The following is a 20,427-nucleotide window of genomic DNA, read 5'->3' on the forward strand; positions in this document are numbered from 1 at the left end:
CACAGACCTGTGCAAGCGATCGGGGTGAAAACAAAATCGCAGGTTTAGGAAGATGCACGACAGCTGCAGTGATGCTCATACTCCAGCATGATGCTGCGTCAGTGCTCTGCCTGTTCTATCTGTTTTCTTTTTCCAACTGTTCAGCTGATGAAAATAACCTTTTTGTTCTGCTCTTGGTGATAATTTTTAGCTTTCCTGTCAGCCATCCCAGTGTGATAGAACAGAGGTGGAAGAAGGACCTGCGTGAAGACAACTGTGTGAAGCAGTCTGCAAAGCCTTACACTAATTACATTTTATGAAAATCAGCGTTCAGTACTGATTGCTTCAACAATCAGGTCGCTTCAGCACTTCTTTAGTAAGTGATATGTACAGTGATAGTTGTCAGTTTCCTCCAGTAGCTAATTAATTTACACTTGTTCACTTAAGTTTTGGAGAGCAGATGCTGTAAAGATCTCATTCAGTATGAGCACCAAAATCTCTGAACATTACTCTGTTAATTATTACGTTTGTTGTGGCAGTTACAAGAAATGTCACTTGAGAGCTTAGCTTAGGTTAATGTTATTTCCTACATGTAAAAATGACCTTGACATCCTCTTGAAGCTCCTTAAACGTAAAGATAGGTTTTATGAAGGTTGTAGGCATAAAATCAAGCTTCAGTTTATAGGTGGGCAGGCAGGTAATATTGGAGACCAACATAGCTGGGCCCAAGGCTGTAGCTGGGGATTTTAGAATAAGGTGATGTATACCCCTGGATACAAAGTTACAAAGGACATAAGGACAACGAAGGAAGTATGAATGCTCATCAGGGGTTATTCTTCAGATCATCCTTACACATTTGTGTAGAAAGCAAAACATAATTTCAAGATTCTAAAGCTACGTGCAGCACAGTAATGACACACGGCCAGACTGAGCTCCTCTGGTTCTCGTCCTAGCAACACCACCAGGAAATTCTTTTCTGCAGAGTAGTTCCAGTGTTTTATTTTGATGTAATGAGTACTTTTTTGTCCTGTATTGCCAATAGAAAGCTCAATTCAAGAAAAATAAAAACTATGATTTAAATCTGAACATGTAGCCCTAAGACCAAGATGTACATCTGAGGGTTTATTTCAGCTTTGAAACCTCAGTCCTCATCAAAGAATGTGATCGTTTGTCGTTGCCACACTTGATCGTTGCATGTTACTGGCCAGCTGTTCAAATACACTGTATGGTTTTGGAACAGATGCGGAACAAAGCAAGAAATATGCTATTCTAAGAATATTTCCCTTGCCTGCCAAGGTTTTATAATAGTGCAAACAGAAACAGCTAAAAGAAATAGTTCAAAAATAGTCTGAGCTAGTTTTATCTTTTGGATTCTTTACCTACTCTTCCTGTGTGAGAACAGAAGGTGGCAACTTAAGGAGAGCATAGTGGAAGTCTGTTGCTGACTCTCCTTTCTGATATTTTTTCTGACTCTTTCATAGTCTGTACTGCTTAGACCACAAGCATAGCTGCAGAATTCCTGCAGGGATAAGCCTCTGCCATCCTTTTCTACTGATTCAAGGATAAAGATATTAGGAATGTTTCAGGATTAAGAGATAGGGAGGGTATCAGGAAAAATTGTGGGAAAAGGTATATGTCCTAGACTAAAGCACCGTAAAAGCTATTCTACAAATAGTCCTTTTACAGGAAAATGGAAATATGGGAGATTTAAACAGTATTAGCAGGTACCACAAAGTTGAAATTTAAAAAAAAGTGGATTTTTTCAAGTATTTTAATAAAGCCCTTGATATTGAGTTGGTGAAATTGGGCAAAAAAAAAGAATACAGCAATGCAGTGATACAATAAATCCCATGAAAAAGTCAGGTGAACTTTTTGCTATCCTTTTCCTTAGGTATCTGCTAACTGATTCCAGGCATGTGTAAGCAGTGTGTCCCTACTGCTCCCAAAGTGTTGCCAGGGCTCTGGGTGGACCAACACACCTGTATGACCTTGATCAACTTCAGCTGGGGCTTCTGCCCACGCTGCTTCCTGGGGGTGCTGGAGCTCCATTTAAGCTCTGGCCTGGCTCTCCTGCAGGTTTGCTGAGCTGTGGTCTCTGGTAGCCCATGGACTGATTTTTTTTCCTAGCTTAATTTTGTTCCTGCCTGGTTACTGCAACTTTGCCTGGACTCTGCACACTCTGGCTGTCATCTCCAGCTCCCTGTGTATTTTGCCTGGAAGCAGTGGGACAGGCTGCAGCTTGTGTGGCCCCTGCCCTGCCAGCCTGGCTACCTGACTGGGTTCTCTGTCTACCAGGAAGAAGCTGGACCTTGCCACTCCTTGGATGACTGTTAGAGCAATGACTGCTGAATACTTAGGTAAGGCCAAATTTGTTGATAGTAATATCTCTTTCTACACTCTTCAGTGACTTAATACAAAATGCTTTAATTCACATATACTTTTCAAGGGTTAAATGCAGTTGAGGCTCTGCATAGTAAGTGCAGAGTATTGACTATTGTGGCAATACTGTGCTGACAAATATAGGCATAGATGCAGAATTAGCATAAGCAACAAAAAATTTCATAGCATTTTAGTGCTTTTCTCTGGAAGTTGTTCTCTTCTGGAAGTCATGAGGGTCTTTTCCTATATACCCATTGGAAACAAAGCAAGGTGTCACTGGACAGCCTTTATAACAGTTTAAGAAATCGGTACATAAAGCAGTAATGTTGTTTCAAATTATATTACTCTGAGGCATTGGAACGTATCAATAAATACTTTGCTAAGCAATCTATTTACAGACAGCTGTTAGTGACTCACACATGACCAGAGATAATGAAGACAAAAGGAGTTCTGTTGGCCTGATAATGGTTGCCATAGCACTACAGTAGGTATGGGGGCTCCATGAGAAAATTAGAGATTACCCCCTGGAAAGGTTAAAGGGCAGTTTCTGTGTCATTGATGATGGTACACAGAGATGGGAAAGCCCTTTGGAGAACATGTAACTGCACAGGTGATCCTCCTGTGTAGCACTCCAGCATAGGGCCCTATTTGCCTTGTTAAATTAAGCAGTACAAGTCAGTTGTCTTATAGTGGGTTTTGCCTGTGTTGGAACAACCTTTTATAAGTTGGTAACCAGGAAAGAAATAAATTTATTTGTGGCTTTACCAGGTGCAAAAGTAAACAATAGATTGTGTTTGGTAAAACGTGAAATGTAGAAAATACACATGGTAACAGCATTTTGGAAGTGACACTGGACAAGATTCTGGCTTAGGTTGTCCTGGTTTCCAGTTGCCGGTGACCAAATTCTCCTCTTGGGTACAAACACAGAGGAGCTGTTGCTGTGCATAGTCTATAGTGATACTGCTGTGACCAGTGTCTGGCTCGCTGTCTGAAGATGCACCTTCTCTTCCAGCTTTATGTAGCACACATTCATCTTCATAACCCACATTGTCTGTGCTGCTGGTATCCCTCTCAATGATGTATCATGTATTTCTTCCAGCCTTTCCTTTTTTTTTATTCCTTTACCTTGTTTGCTCCTTTCTTCTGTTCTCTTCTGTTTCTATATTGCTGTGCATCTTTGGATGCTCGTGTAGGGACACGTACAAGTCATCTTGTGAGACACAGGTCACCTACTTTGCTCTTGCTTTTCCCCAGTGAGCTGTTACAGTGAGGGCAGTAATTGTCCTGCTGACCTTTGTCTATTGCTCATGACTTGCAATATAATTGATTTCCTCAGATCCCCTGTTTATTCACCAAATGTTGCCTCTTTCACAAAGCACTCAATAATGTTTTATTTTTAACAATCACACAAGTAAAGGCCATCACAGAATGAGGAAAACAGATCATTGTCACTGTTGCATGAGAAAAAAATGCCAGACAAGTTCAGGAATTCAATTCATATCCAGACAAGTTCAGGATATGGCATATCCACAGTCTCAGTGGGGTTGTGTTATTATAAACTAGGAAGAAAGTCTGTTAAAGAACACATTGCTATGTCTTTATAAACTGAGGCTATTTTACATCTGTAATGAATTTTTCATTTTGCCTTTTCTGCATTTAACCTTTATTAATACAAATTCACGTATTCTAATTATGCCCAACATAATCACCTAGATCCTTTTGAAAATATATGCTGCAAAACCACAAAATGACAATCTAAATGTATTATAAGTTTACCTTGAATGCCTATTCCAACTTTTTAGTTAGGGCTATGAACTGTGAACTGCAACAGAAAGTAAGTTTGTGCCATTTGAGTCAAGATGGGTTTGTTCTGCTCCTACTGTATGGGATCATAAATATGATCCACAAATTGTAAATGAGCCACAAGTTGTTTTGCTTGAGGATAAAAAGGAATTTGAGAGAAAAGAAAGGACAAATATTTACTCAAATACTTGAAATAGTGACCATTTGTATATACTGTTATTAGTTAATTCTAAAGTAATTTGAACACAAACTGAGAGAAAGGCAGTAGTTTTCTTCTGTAATGTTTAGGTCTATACATAAGTAGTTTTTCTCTCTGTAAGCCTCGAGAATTTTTTTCTACTTGCTATATTGATGGAGCTGATTCCAAAGCCCAGGGCAAGGATCTACATGGAATGCAATGGGTTCCATAACACCAAGAAATGAAAGCCACAGCTCTGTGGCTGAACTTTATACTAATAGAGGCTTTCCTCTTTATAGGGTATAACATACTAGTGAAGTGTGACAGTGTGTGATTGCTCTCTACCCCGGAGAGCTTGTTATTTCAGAGTAAACAAGCACCCTGTGCAAATACAATGCAGGGCCAAAGAACTGATTAGACCGTGTCAGGGTTCTCATGACTTGTTACAGGAAATTTAACATTTTGCTTTCATTAGTCAATCAGGTGCAGCTCCATTACTGATAACTTTAAGGCCTTGAACCAAAATGCAGTTTCTACACAGGGCCTCAGCAGGATACTTCCAGTTTTGTTATTCATTAGTCAGAATGCTGATTTATGAGCCAAAAGTTGTTCTGTGCTGTTCCAATGGATTTTAAATTTGTAGTTTAGCCAAACATATTTTTTCCTTAGTAGTACAGACTTTTGTTGTGATGAAAGAATGGCCTTCGTGATCATCAGATTTGTGTAGTTGAATTTGTTTTGAGGGAGTATTTATATATAAGTGGAATCTGCTGAAAAAGTATGTCTACCTGCATTTCAGGACAAAGCTAAATAGAGAAATGTGAGTTTTCTCTTTAGATGTGAAGGTTTTCTGTTAATGTTCAGAGAGTGAAATCTGGTGGTTATCATGTGATTTAACAGAGGTTTCTTGTTTGCCAGACCAGAGATTTAATTTTCTTCAGTTTGGCCCTTAGCTATATCTTTCAAAATCTTTTTTTCTCTGCCACTTCTGCCTGCACTGTTGAGTGTAAATTGAAATTTTCTGTTACATTTGAACATAAATCAAGAAATTACAAAACACTTCATGGCTATGTTTCATAGTGAAGACACATGGTATTAAGCCTGTGTAAAACAAAGGATAACACCATCATATTTCCAGCCATCTTCCTCATGAGAGCCCATGCCAGCTGTCCAGATGGATGAGATTACAATTGTGTTCAAAGAAATAATAAGTGCAAATGTCCATATTTCACAATTTTATGAACAGTAAGGGCTTTACAGTTGTCGTATTTAATGTAATTTAAATGATGCATAATCTAGAGAGCAGCAAAAGCAAAGCATATATGGAATAAAGAAGCATTGCTAATAACAAGAGACAATACATCTGAACTCTGAGTGTTAAAAGCATTGCTACAGTCTCCTATTCAAAAGTCTTACACTGATTCTGCAGAGCTAATGCAATATGAGTGGGAATTAGAAGACTGTGTGGTAAAAACCGCTAATAAGGTAATACATAAAGCACTTGACACTGGCCCAGGGATGTGCAAACATGATGTAACAGGCAAAGAACAAAAGCCCCTGTCTTGAAAAATTATAATCCATACAGACAAGGCAGAGTGAGGAGAAGTCTAATGTTTCCTTAGATAAAGATTTATTTTAAACTTGACTGGTCAATTAGTTTTTGCAGAATTGCTGACAAACTTCTCCAGGGATGAAAATTAGGCATCCAGAGCCCAAGTTTATGGCCTTTTAACTTTAGGGTGTGTACTGAAGGGGTTTGCCATGGAGTTGCAGGTACTGTGAATTTTGAAGTGCTTGTTGTCAATCCCATCTTGCCTGAGTTTCAGGACACCTGAGTTTCATTCAGTTTTTGTTTGGGTCAGCAGAAGGGGTTATAGAGACCTCCAATAGAAGTTAAAATTTCAAACCTTTCAGATTAACTGGAAGTCTAAAAACAACAGAGTAAAGTGGAAGGAGTGTGGAGTGAGGCTGAGGTAAAGAAAATAAATTGGATAAAGGAGAACACAAATCACCATTTAATGAGAATGAGTTTCACATAGGAAAATGCTGTCCAAAACCCTGCATAGTTTGTAATAGGTGACTAAGGCTATTTTTATGCTCTGAATACTGTCATTTTTTGTGTGCCCATCTTCCTTGCAAAAAGCATGATTTCAGTGTAAGAAAAAAAAACAGACAGTGGATTGTGGGGGAGAATGGGATTAACAACACCTAAATCATTTCAGCAGCTGGGGTAAGATGTTGCTGACTGCTACCTTATGAGGTAGGTAGCAGAAGGCACTTGTGTTATTTACTGTAATGCTGGTTTTGAAATCTCCTTGGGAGGTAGTGCTGGTTTTGAAATGTCCCTAGGGAGTAGTGTTGTGGGTCCTTAACTCAGTTTTCTTACATGCTGTATAATTTCAGACATAGAACCTCTAACCTGGGACCAAGATCACAAAGAATTAAGTGTGTGTATGTGTAAACAGAAGGCTCACTTCAGTTGCTGGATTTGATGAGACCTAATCTAGGCTACTTTCTAGTACACAACTTTTCTACATTCAAATTCATTGCAGATGAGCAATGTTTCTACTTGTGTGTGCAATGTTCAATTATCCTTTATTTTTAGGAATGCACACAACCAACTGATTTGAATAAAATTACCAAGAGCGGCATTGAAGGAGTGTATCAGAGTAAGCTGGAAGGAGAAAGAGAACACAGAGATGCGTAGCAGAAAAAAGGGAAAAAGAATGAAATGCTGACCAGCATTCCAGTGTGGGAAACTTTGTTAGAATCTTGGAGCCAAACCTTTCCATGTAATCCATGGCTAATACCAGTGCTAGGAATATAGCCAGGGCTATTTTGTCTAAATATACCCATCTAGCAAACAAATTAATAGTTCACTCTGCAGGTTCTGCTTCAGGGACCCAGGGGACTGCTTCGCTATTGAAGGGTGAATAATTGTGAGAGAAGAGATAATCTAAATAAGGATGGTGCCAATTGTGTTCAGTCCTAAGTAGATGTCAGGTCTTTAGGGTCAGCTTCATCTTGTTGTTGTGAATCCCTGTGGGACAGGAAAATGGATTTTCTCCATCAGATGATCTAATGGCTAAATTCTGGCTTTAAAATCACCTGTGATCAAGTCTGAAGCATATGCTGACTGCAGGAGTATGTCTTTTTGGAAGATAACAAATTGCAGGGTGTAATTGAAGTCACAGTGAAAAGACTAAGGGTTTAAGTTACTGTAGCAACTGAAATGGACAGAAAGCCAAGCTTCCCAGAAAGTCGATACACTTTTAGCTGACCAGTACTGGAAAAAGAGAAGATAGGGTTCTTAGCAGCACTCTTGCCTGTTCCACAGCCTATTATCATGATAATGTACAGACTGGGAGGAACGGCTTTCCTCAGCTGTCAGGGTGAACCCGAGACAGAGCAGCCTGTGAGTTACAGTGGCACGGATGAGGCAGCCCGGGCAGGTGAGTGTCCCTGCGAGGTCTGTGATGTCCCAGCGAGCCTTCGCGCTGCTCCCGGCCGGTAGAGCGGCTGTCCCGCAGGCTGTCAGCTCCAGGTCTCTGGCAGGCTGGTTTCAGCAGAGGGCACTCTGTTCCTAACGATAGAGGAGGCGCCTTCCCGTGCTGGTGAGAAACCTAAACAGATTGGAAAAGTTTCCAGTGCAACATACTTGAACAAACTCTTCATCGGTTATGTTTAGTTCACTGGAGCATATTTTTAACTTCAGTGGCAGGGATCAGAACCCTTTCTTTACGTGGTGCTCGTAGCGGACTCGACGAAAGCTTGGGATATCAGTGGAAGCCGTAGCGCAAAGGTAGAGGATTTTGGCGTTCCTGTCTAACAGCTCGAAGCTCAGAGGGAGAACGAGAGCAAATCTGTCGTGCGAGACATACTCGTCAGATTTACAGTAGGAAACCTAAAAATATCGTAGAGGGCAGCATGATTAAAGACCTCCTCGGTGTGCGAGCAGATTTGCAGCTGTATTGTGAGAGTTACTTGGAGATGAGACACAGGATGGTTGCGGTTTTGGAAGCTGCTTTGCATCAGATTCGGAGGCTGACTTCACGGTAGCTTTTGCCCCTCGGGGGAAGACGAACCACTTGGTCCCGGGGCTGCCGGGGTCTCGGCCCTCGACATCGGCGCGTCGCCAGTGCCTCCGCGGCCGGGGGTGGGGAGGACGGACCTCCTTGGCCGCCCGCCCGCCTGCGCTGGCCGGGGAGGCAGAGGCTGCGCGGGGGGCGCGGAGCGGGAGCCGGGCCGGGCCGCGGCCCCGCGCCGCAGGTGGAGGCGCCCGGGCTCCTCCGGCCGGGGCCGGGCGGGCGGGCGGGGGCGGCCCGCTGCCAGCAGCCTGTAGGACCTTGGCTGGGGCGCGGCGGTGGGCTGGAGCCTGGCGTGAGGGAGGGGCCGCCGCCGGCGGGGCAGGATGCTGCATCCCCGGGGCCGTGACAGCCGAGGCTCTGCCGTGCGCCGGCCGTGCCCGGCCCGCTCCCCGCCGCGCCGCTCCAGGTGGGTGAGCTCGGGGATGGCCCTGGGGCAGGGCAGCCTCTCCCGACCCGCTGTCCTCAGCGGGTTCCCTCGGCGAGGCACGGTCGGGATCGGCCCGAGCTGGGGCGGCCGCGGTGCTGGGCGAGGGTAGCCCGAGAGGGGTCTCCGGGAGGGCGAAGCGACGCGGGTGCTTCTGCAGCCCTTGGGCAGCCCAGGCACCGGCACCTGGGAAGGACCGCAGCCCGGCGAGTTGGGCCAGCTGGGGCTCTCGGCAGTGCCCAGCCAAGGGGGAAAAAATAAGAATTTTATTTATTGCTATAGCTAATTGAAACTTTTCAATGGCAAAAGCATCCAGGAGTGGGAAAGATTTTAGGAGGGAGGGGAGCTTTTAAGTTTTTTTGTTTGTTTGTTTGTTTGGTTTTTTTGGAGGGAGGGAATAAAACACTTCTTTCTGTAAGGAATCTTAATTATGTTCAGTTGACAGGTGCAAGAACTGTTTGGATAGATGGTTTTCCTTTGGGATGTCTGACCTTTTAGGAGGGAGTGCTTAATTTGAAGGAGAAGTCTGCATTCGCTGTGGGGCTTGGCAAACCAGTGAGGGGGTGGGAGTGTTTTTTGTGTGTGCATGTGTATTAGAGTGTGTGTGAAATTTTCACTATTTTGACATCACTATGGTCTAAGGCAATAAGATACACTGACACTAGGAACTAGCACATTGTAGCAGCGTTATTAAATGTTGGGTTTTTTGTTGGCAATTTTAAATTGAAGTTTTAGTAAAAGTGATGGACAATTTCATGTTGGCCTTGTAATCATGATGATCACTAAAATTGTTGGAACTTTTTTTTTAATTTGAATTCTGCCCTGATTGCTTAGTCTCTGAGCTAAAGGCAGTGCAAATGACTGCTGAAATCTCAGAGCTGAGCGCTCAGCTTTGAGTGGGTGAAAGTGCTGGAAAGTACATCAGAAACCCTATGCTTCTTGGATTCTACCTTCTAGAGATCATGATGGGAGGGGTTCCCAGTTTGATCAATTCTCCTACATCCAGGAGACAATCAAGTTTGTCCACGACTGCCAGCTTCCCCAAACCTTTCATTTTCCCCCTTTTCTGTTCCCTAATTGGAACAGCCTCGCCCTGCAGGCTGTGCTCATGGCATGCGCTGCGCCTGCTCCTCTGGCCAGCACAGCACTCCGGTGTTTGCATTGCATTGCTTCCAACGGCCGGCCCAGTTTGCTTTAGTCATTGAAATTCTGGCCGAGCCCACTTGATTTTGTTTGTAATTTGAACCAATTTCTCTCAGCAGAACCCCAAGGCATGAGGATGGCCAGCCCTAAAGCCACCGGGCTCTCCTGGGAGTTCACTTGGCTTGCTATTGCCCTCTATGCTCATCTACAGGTAGGTGATGAACTTGTCGCTGTTGTCACGTGTGGTCCTTTATCAGGTGATGTTGATGCACACTTTGATTTCTGTTTGTAAACAGAAAACTGCCGAAGGAGCTGCACTGTGATTAAAGACTCCCAATGAGGTTTTCCTTTCACTGAACTTTCAAAGACATCTATGTGGAAAATTAATATTCTTTCTCTTACTAGTAATATTGTACCTGACTTTACAAATGGGGACCAAAGGGAGATCTTGCCAGATGTGTGATGCCATGGGTCTTTCTAGGCAGCACAGCTGCTCTTTGCCCCTAGGAGTTTAGCACCTGATAAATGTTGAGATATTGTAAGTGACAAGGGTTTGGAAGTCTGCAGAAGGTGGTCCAAAAAGGTTTGTGCTTTAAGTGTTCAGTGAGTACAGGAACCATGGAGGAAAACCATAGCTGCCAACTGATCTATTGCCTGACACATGAGCCTAATCAGTTCCAAGAAGTGAGTATTTCAAGAAATATGGTGTGCTGGCATGCAGCAGAGATGTTATTATAGTATGTCATTCTCTGTACTGATAGTTCCCACAGCACAGAGTGTTTCAAGGATTCTTCAATCTTAAATACACCAAAATCCAGGAATCCTTAGAAAATGATGACTGAATAAATTGGAGAACATTTTTTTTGATAAACAGCATCGTTTTTTGAAGCATTGTAGGAGTTTTTGACAAAAAAAAAAGTCTTTGTATGAAATTAACGTTGCTGTTTACTGCAGTGGTGTTTGCTGCAATAGTGTTGTGTACTGTTTGTACTATTGCAATGCTGAGAAATGGTGGTTAAAACTGGAGCCTGATGTACTGGGCAGCATATAAACATACATCCTGAAGAATTTTGAATTGAAGAGTAATACAACAGGCAAAAGTAAATTCAAAAGGAGTGTGAAGAACTGAGGAGACTGTATTAGACAACTTAGTAAGCTACGATGAATTTAGGGTGGACTTTGAGGTTTAAGGGAGTGGGAATGGGTCTCCAACCCATCCTCAGTAGCACTGCTGAGCATGCTGTGTGCTCTGAGTCGTTTGGCAGCTGATGAACACCTCCTTAATTTGTATTATGGTTGCAGCAAGTCATGAAAATACACTGGTTACTTGAGTAAAGGGCTTACTATGAAAGTAAAAGTTTACATTTGTATTAATTGTGCAGTAAAACAGTGCATTCAGCACATGTCCAAGCAGATGGGGCCATAGTGGGATCTGCTTCTTGCCTGCGTGTTTCTTATCCAAGGACAAAAAAGCTACTGATATGCTGTGCTTGTTCAGCTTGTATTTTTGTGTGCAAGGAGATGAGTGATGCTGCAATAACCAGCCCTATAAAACACTCAGAAAGTAGTATATGAAGTTCCCTTAATGGTTCTGTTCAAGATAAGAATAGAAGCTCAGAGAAGGGAAATGTCAAATTCATGTTTGGGCCTCTTGGTTGGGAAGGGACCATTTTTTTTCTTTTACAGTATTTTTCTTGTATTTTTTCTTTTGTATTTTTCTTATTGCACAACTGGAACCAGTAGTGGCATAGTTTCCTCTTCTCCACGAATGGTTTGGCATAGCTTCACTTATTTCTTTATAATAAAAACAACCCAAACACATTGTAGTAATCAATAGGCTATTGTGAGTAGCTTTATGAACATTTAAATCCAGGTCAATTTTTATGGTCTTGATTGTCCTTTAAAATATTGTAATCTGTTTGGCATATTTGAGTCATTAGCACTTAAGCCCCATCTTGTAAGAGGCCTTACTGCTCCTAAGTTTTAGGTGTTTTATCACAATTTTAGGCACATTAAAGACATTTCATATTATTTAACATAATATTTTCGGTATCCAATAACCATTAATTCTTTAATTGGTTGCTTGGGGCTGTACTATATGGACCACACACAGTCACTTTACCCCAATATTGTACCATAACTTCCACTTGTGTTGTTTTTGGCTATTAAAGTGCTTATGTCTGGAGCTAATCAATTAGAAACAATTGGATGCTGGGCAGGGTCACAAGCCCGTGCCATATCACTCCTGTGCAGTTGATTCATTCCATCCTGCCTGAGGCAGGTACAGAATAAAATAATGACCGTTTTAAAAGAATGTGGTGGAAATGTGGTATGAATGTAATGCAAAGAAAACTTGAACATGAGAAGTTGTGGAAAAGAGGTAGCTGCTCCTGAGAAGAAATGGAAGTTAACTTTGGTTATAGGAGCCCTTTCCGATTCTTCACAGCATGTTAATAAGCACAGCGTGGTGTTTAGGTGGGCTCCAAACTGAACTCTGCCCTTACAAATGTGGAATGTCTCAAATTTGACAAAATTAGTTTGTCAAGGGCAGATTAGTTGCTGTACTGCTAGGTAAGTTAGGTTTCCTAGGATAACCCAGGGAATTGTTTAGCCCTGGGTATGACTGAGCTGCCTGTTTGTTAAATCTGCTCTGTGACCAAGAGCAGTGACATAAATCACTCAGGAAGAGATCACTTATAGGTAAGCCTTGCCTGTGTTCTTTTCAAGTATAGAGCTGACTTTTTCTTGAATGTGCCAATATAAATGAAATTATTGGAACTGCATTATTCTAAAGCTAATGGTCATACAAGCAAATTGTCTGTATGTTTTTTCTTGAAAAAAAAAGTACTCCTCCATCAAACGGTAGCAGCAACATGGAATAATTAATTGTTTCTAAAGATTTAAATGATTACTCTATCCAAAGAAGTTACTGTATTCTACAGATTATGTGTATTTGGGAATGTCAACTATATCCTTAGCCTTGTATTTATTGCTAAATATTGTGTGAAAGGCTCATTTTTTTTTCTTACATTGTAGCAGGATAGTTATCAATACTACAGATTTTAGGAGATGGTTAAGCTAACGAAGTAGAAGTATCCAAGTCCAGTTTTGCTGTTTTGAAGTGATGTCTTGCGTACATATTGGTTCATATTTGTGATTGAAAAGGCAGAATGCTCAACCTAGTAATCACTCTTTCTTAATCCAGTGATAACATTTTATTACACCATTTTATTACATCAGCTAGATACTCTTATATTTGTTATTAAGTGTATGTAGGACTGTATATCTTTATATTCTTCCTATTGGATTACTGGCAGGAAGAAGTGATGGCTAGCAGATTTATATAGGCAAATGTATATCATCAAGAATTTTACACGTGGATTCATTTTAGATTTATTCTCTGGTTCGTTGTTTTCAAAACAGGAAATTTTCTTAGGTTCCTACAGTCCAAATCAAACCCTCTACAAGTCAGTACATTTTGCCTCCAAAGACCATGGGATTGGTAATGTCTGCAGAGGGAATAACAGCAAAGACACCATGTCTGGATGTTTAAGAAGCATTAGCCCTGGGTTTCTATGGAAGGAAAAGTTTCATAGGTCACATATCATTGAATAAGCTGTTGGTTGCTTCCATGATTTATGTTTCTGCAATCCCTGCCTGCATTATCATTTTTTTCTAACTATCTGTGATATTCTGGATATGAAGGATATAAATGCTGAAAACATTATTGTATTCACAGTAATTCTGCCATAACCAACCTGCCAAAAACTACCAACATAGTAAATGTCTTCAAGGCTGAGATTTGTAAGGCCAAAAATCTGATGTCCATTATATGACATAGTGGACTTGGAGAACATCTCTGTGGAAAACCTTTGGATTATTGTTTTACAGTTGCTGAATGTATTGCACGCTGATATGCAGAAAATAGATGGTGAACTACATGCAATACAATGGTGAGGATCCTTAAGACTCCAGTAACTTTGACAGAAATATCAGGATTAGATTTGCAGGTTCTGAGTTAAGTCTGAAGCAGTTTTCCATTTCTATAGGCAGGTTGCAATTCTGCACCCATCTGGAGTTTTGCCATCAGCCTCAAAAGACCTGTGGTTTTATTCTTAGTTTGAAGATTAAGATGCTGCTTCTAAAGACAAATAACTCATCTGAGACTCTGTAGAAATATTCTGACTTAAAATATTCATTGCTATTGACAAGGTTGCAACTCAGTGACAGCATTACCAGAAAACTTATGTTTAAGTTTCTGAACTTGCTTTAAATTTAGGACTGATAATGATTGCTCAGCCAGTGCTCATAGAATCTGAACTACTATTTCCCTCAATTTACAATCCAAAAGAATTGAATTACCTAAAAAATGGCTGTGTGTGCCTTGTGACTTGAGACACAAACTATGTATGAATACTTAGTTTTTAATACATGCTCATAAATTAAAGTCAGCTATGGGAGATGACCAAGAGTACAGATGTCCTCAATGAAGGCATCCTTTTACTATCTCATTTATTTGCTACTATGATAATTTCTGATGAAGTTACCTAAAAGTTGGACAGAGATTCTCAAATCAGTTGTGTATAGAGCTGCAAATTGCTGTTTCCCAAACCAGATATCCAAGAGTCTGGCATGCTTAGAGAAGCCTCAAGTGTAAGAATAATCTCTAACAGCTGCCAGTGGCTTCTAATTTCTCTTGAAAGAGTAGTCAAGAAATGAGGGAATAGCTCTAGGATGATATTTGATTTTAGAAGATTCTTGAACACTTAGTCACTGATAATTACTCATTGAGGTCTGCTTGGTGCAGCTGGATCTTTCATATTCCTTACCAAATTTGGGGCAGAAACAGCACTGAGATGGCAGTTTTGCACAGTACACGAAATTCCATTCCTGCCTTTGCATCACAGAAAATATTGATTGTGGTACTATTAAAGCCCTTTTACTATTAATCCAGAATTCAAAATTTAGCCATCCAAAATAATGATTTTTGCTTCAAAAGAATATACATTTAAAAATCTGAGTCCTTTTAATTTGCTTTTACTTCTAGAACCTGTAGGGTTCGCATATTTATCTGCAGTTTTGGGGTTTGAAGGTTTTCTTTAAACATTTCTCTGCACTCATCTGAATCCCCAGGAGCTATGATGTGGCTTGCCATGAAGTAGTGAAATATAGTAATTTCAGTGATAGTGGGAGCAGATTATAATTGTGCTTCTCCAAACTTGTTTGTGTTGTAAGGGTATGCAAGAAGTCGTGGGCATGAGTTATATCATACTGTGTAAATGTTGTACTTTACTGTCCAGTGAGTGTGTTAAGGTTTTATACAGTTGACAATACTGGTGATAGTCTTGTGGCTGTGAACAGTCCAACACAGTCACTCTTGAACAATCCCAGTGTAATTTTTATTAGGCAAAATCTCTGTAAAGCAGAGAGAGTTCGTGCATGATGAAAGAATGGGTTTGTTTTTGAAGTACAGTTTGTTAGTGAGCACAGCATTCCAGAAAGGACATCAGATATAGCCATGGCAACTCTGGAGAGACTACTAAGACCCACACAGGAACTGTAAAGCACTGCAGTTCTGATATGTCCCATGCACTCACTTTATTGTCAGTGATAGACAATAATTCCTTTAGGTTTTGAGAGCATGCATATAACTTTCTTTCCTATAAGGGAGAACTTGTTATTAGATGAAGTTATAGACCATCAAGTGCTCTGGAATTTAAGGGCCAGATTTTCAAAATGTCCTCTCTCCAACCTGTAGGAGGAAGGATGGTTCTATGAGCTCCTTTTTTGATGATCATCAGCTGTGCAAGGATGCTAAATCAATGCAGATAGAGCAGCATTTTCAGAAGGGTTTGTGTTTTGATGACTTTCAGTAAGACTTGAGACATGTTAAACACAAACACTGTTAAGTACTCAGCTGCATTTGTAGGTGCTTAGCTGGATTTTTCAAAAGTAACAAGATAAATTTCAATTAATCTAATGGAAACCAGGCATTAGGTGCCTTAGGCACTTCCAAAAGACTGGCTAAGTATTTCTCATCATATTTAGCTAGTTAAACCAAAACTTCCACCCTTATAATTCTTTTGAAAGAATAGGTTCCTGGTGTGTGAATTCTAGTCCTTGAGTGTGTGTATATATTTGATAATATCTGAGAAGTGCAAGTACAAGCATCACATGTTTATAAAGGGAGGGCAGTTTTTGAGAACTTGGCCTAATAAATCCCTTCCAGACAGCACATTACATAAAGTGTTTAGCAACAATGTTATTTCTGTTTCTAATTTTGTATTTATTAGATTTAACATCATTATGGAGAGAAAATGAAAACAGTATTCTCAGTCTGTTTTGAGAAATGTGGTTTCCAAGAATTGTCAGTTTGTCATGCTCCTGGATGCACTAGAAACACAGTGAATGCAAGTCAGCTCAACTAAATTGTGAAACAATATTAAAACTACAGTTATGATTGCAGTTACTAGACTGTTGTTCTATGCTAACTGTTGTCATTTGTGTCATGGTGGGAGGTCCCAACTGGTTAATGAGGCTGATTTGTAGCATTAAGTAAGTGGAACATTTGTTTATATGTAGAATCATGTATTTCTGTACTTATGTAATGTTGGGTTTTTTCTGTCATCAGGTGCTTTGCCAAAAATTGAAGCTGCTTAAAATTTATAGGATACAGTCTCCTGTTAGTGCATGCAGGCAGAACAGGGTAACATTTGCAGTGTGTATACGTGGAAGGACCTGCAGAGGCTCACTGTGCAGCAGATGAAGGTGTAAAGAGGAGAGCTTTAGCTGCCTGATCTCCTGCCCTTTAGAATCATAGAAGTAAGATGACATGGAGACACCTGCACTGTCACAGAATGCAAAGAATAAGGAATTGTGTTTTCTCAAGCTTTATTTGGCAATAAGTATTTCCTGGCCTGCACCTTGCTGAAGCTCTGAGAAGATTGCAGAAACTGGCTTTATTCCCAGCTGGCTGATTCAGTGAGAGATTAACCAGCTCCAAAATATCCCCCCTTTTGTTGCAATTTCCCAGCTTGTATACGTGGCTGCTCCAGGCCATCTACTGGGATGGAGAAATGTGAAAGTACTGGTTCTGATAAATTCAGATTTACCTCTTCTGATGGGAATTTTCCTTGCTATCTGAGCTACTGCAGCATTTGTTGGTGTAGCAGTGGTGTGGAAGCACAAGCTCAGTGCTCTCTGTAGCTGTATAACCATTGAAATATGCTAAGATATGATTTCACTTCCTCTCCCAAGAGTCTGCTCTTATTAGATGTTTTCACGGTCTCCCTACTTATTCAGTGTTTTGTTTTCTTGAGTCTCCAAATACTTTAAACTGTTCCCTGGTTGACTAACATGGATGTTGGCTGACCAACCCAGTAGCATAGTAGTGTCTTGAGTATTGTCTGCTTGGTAGTTGATGTTCTAGTTGGAAACTACCAGGTACATTCAACATAATACAGATTCTTTCAGATGATCTCATCACCATTTTGATTGAAAGAGATGAGGGAATACATCTGTCACTGGAGAGATGGGCTGAGTGTGCTGTTTGCTGTGTAGGGGGGTTTGCTAAAGCCACTAACTGATAAGACTGCTTGAACAGGCTCTGTTTTTTTTCCCCTGATTTTTTAATTTTATTTATATGACCACGAGGTGCTTTATGTGACTAACAGTTATGTTTCCTCTAGACTGGTGATTCTCAGGTAGGTCTTTTCATAGAAAACCAGCTGAGACCCTGGCAGCAGTTAACAGTGCTCATTGAATGGTAGGAAATACTGTGAAAGGAAGATGTAAAACAAAGCAAAGAGTATCATCCTTTCACTGTAAGAATTCCCGGTTTGCCCTCACTTATGTACTATATATAGTTCAGATCCCTATATGAATGTGGTGAAAAGGCTGGGCAGGAATCAGCTGGTAACTTGTTTCTTTCAACATAAAAAACTGCCATTATATAAAACTACTAGAAGGGAGATTGAAAACAGTGCAAGGTGGTTGTCCTCCATGTAATATTTAGCACTCCTTGCCAGGGTTCTTTAGTAGAAGGTTACAGAGATTTCAGGGGAGACAGGATGAGTACTGGGAAAAAGAAAAGTGAGTCCACAAGAGTATTCCAGAGAAGTATTGTGCATTCTGTTTTCTGGACATGCTTTTTGTGTGTCCAGTTACTGGTTGCTGTTGGAAGCTGATAGTTCTTGGTCTGAACCAGTTCAGCTCTTATGTCATTTTGGTGTTCCTTGGAGCTACACTTGAGGATCATTGAACTAGAACCAATCCTAGACCTACTGTCACTTATGACTCATTTAAATAACTAATGAAGAAATAAATGCTCTAAACTCCAGGATTATCTGGAACTTGCTCCAAACCTGCATAGGTGCCTACATTCTGAGCTTCTTCGTGTTTACCTGGAATATCTTTTATTGTTATGTTGTTTGTATGAGAAAATTTAATAACATTTTTAAGATGTGTCTGGTACTGGTACATTTTCAAATTTTAGAGTTTTAGAATGATTTTTTTAAAGTATGCAAGGAAATTTAGGTTTCATTGCTGGAATAGCTTCCTATTTTTAAACAAACACTAGTATTTCCTTGAGTAAGATAAATAGAGAAATGGCTTGTGATATTTCACTAAATATGGCTTGGCTTAAATTCCCCTTTCATTATGTGATCAGTCCTTCTGTAAAATACAAATATTCCAGGCGTTTTCCCTGAATGAGAGAGCACTTGCCTTCACCCCACGGTGAAACTGCACACCCAAATGCTTTTCCCGTTTCCTCTTCCTCTCTCTTTCAGTTAAATTTGGAACACAATAGCTTGGTTAAAACTATAAGGAAAACCTCCAGAACACTATCTTAATGTATGGGGGTTTACCATACATCTGTTTATCTCCTGCTAAGAGGAAACTAGGAATGTATTTTTAATGCCAGGAGCTGGGCTTAAAATGCCATTACTTATCTGGTGGGAATAGATTTGAAAATTAGTAAGCAATTAGATCAGTAGGCAAATACATTTTACTGAGTGCTGTAAGTCTCATGGGCCTTTCAAATATCCTGTTAGCATCACCTGTTCTTAACAGGCAGCCTTTTAAAGCTTTTCCCTTAGCAGTGTGACTATGAAAGGGAAAAATTACTTTATATTTTTAGTTTTTATTTATGAGTTAATTTTAATTAAAAAACCCCCAAGTTTCCTGGTTTCTCCAAGGGAAACAGAGATATACTGGGAACACTAAGCTTTTCTTGGAGAAAATTTCTTCCTGTAGATAACCATCTTGAGAAAGGCCTTAGCTGGGATAACAGAACGTGTGGGTCTTGTTCTGATCTTTTGAACTTGCTTGAATTATGTCCTTAGCAAACACCAATGATGTATTTGTTTATAAGTGATTGTTTTTCTTGCTGAATTTAGACCTCTATGAGCCATCTGTCATATGTCACATAGACACCACTATTTAGAAATGGGGGAAATGCAGGAATTCTAGACTTTTTTTTTTTTTTACTGTTTCAAATGTTAAGGCCAGTCCTTGAGAACACTGAGAAAAAGACCTTATCCTGTTCAACAGTAGTATGGGAGTGTCCCATCATTCATTGTCTGCCAAAAGTTAACTTTGAATCCATGGCAATGTGAGAACTTGTACTCCAGGCACTACAAAACCTCAGTTCTGAAGAAGATGCAGGCTGGGGAGCTCTGTGGACTTCATTAAGTTGCTGTGCCACAAGTGAGACCTTATTTTGTAGGATTCAGGCTTTCTACTTCAACAGTACAACATCCTACACTTAAGTGAAGTCTGCAGGCACTTTGCCTGAGACGTCAGTGGGAGTTTTTCTGGAGTAAGACCTGCCCATAGCAAGCTAACTGAGGCTGAATTTTATTAGTGCTAACTAGTTGGTTATCCTATTTCCTGTTATGTGGTGTGAATCATTCCATCTCTTCTTCATATAACTGCTATGGACAGATGGCATTTGAAGCTGTGTCTGCAGCTGTTTTCTAGAAAATTGGCTGTATTTGTCTCTCTGGAAAAAAACCCCAAACAATAATAAAGATGATTTGCCTGTTGCTTATAAAGCTTGCAATAGTTGAAGTGATTTCCATTTTTTTTACATGTTTCTTTTTTATTGTGTGTCACTGAAGACCATTTTATCAGGTGTTCCAGTCCATCCCTGTTGGCAGGAATTTCTCTGAACTGCTGCAGAGGGAAACATCAAAACTGGTCCTTGGAGCATGTACACTATTTTTCAGGGGAACTGAAGCAGAACGTGGAAATCCATTTTTTAAAAATCAATGTCACTATTTTGTCAGAATTATTATATTCAAAAGATACCTTTCAACCTTTTAGGGGGTTGCACTCTCGGCTGCATGGTGCAGTTCTGAGGACGAGAGCAGAGGGAAACACAAGCACACCACCAATAAGGAAGACAGAGTTGATTTCTACATGTAGCATTT

The 20,427-nt window shown here is 40.5% G+C and overlaps 1 protein-coding gene across 6 annotated transcripts in view; it reads left to right on the top strand.

Annotated features, from left to right (window-relative positions):
• The first annotated feature begins 2,149 nt into the window (after positions 1–2,149).
• The window catches only part of ADAMTSL3 (ADAMTS like 3), a 180,295-nt gene continuing 162,017 nt past the window's right edge, over positions 2,150–20,427 (top strand). The window contains exons 1-2 of one of the 6 annotated variants that reach the window (XM_051796581.1): positions 2,150–2,336; positions 10,114–10,205. In XM_051796581.1, the coding sequence (XP_051652541.1) occupies positions 2,303–2,336; positions 10,114–10,205 (126 nt within the window). In that variant the 5' untranslated portion in view covers positions 2,150–2,302. Of the gene's footprint in view, positions 2,337–6,523; positions 6,600–7,734; positions 7,792–8,050; positions 8,142–8,200; positions 8,235–8,293; positions 8,395–10,110; positions 10,206–20,427 lie in introns of those variants that run through there. The other 5 variants (XM_051796584.1, XM_051796585.1, XM_051796586.1 and 2 more) reach the window with 5 other exon arrangements.

The sequence above is a fragment of the Manacus candei genome, unplaced genomic scaffold (genome assembly GCF_025592945.1).
Source record: "Manacus candei isolate 608988 ecotype Guabito, Panama unplaced genomic scaffold, ASM2559294v1 h1tg000046l, whole genome shotgun sequence".
Lineage (NCBI taxonomy): Eukaryota > Metazoa > Chordata > Aves > Passeriformes > Pipridae > Manacus > Manacus candei.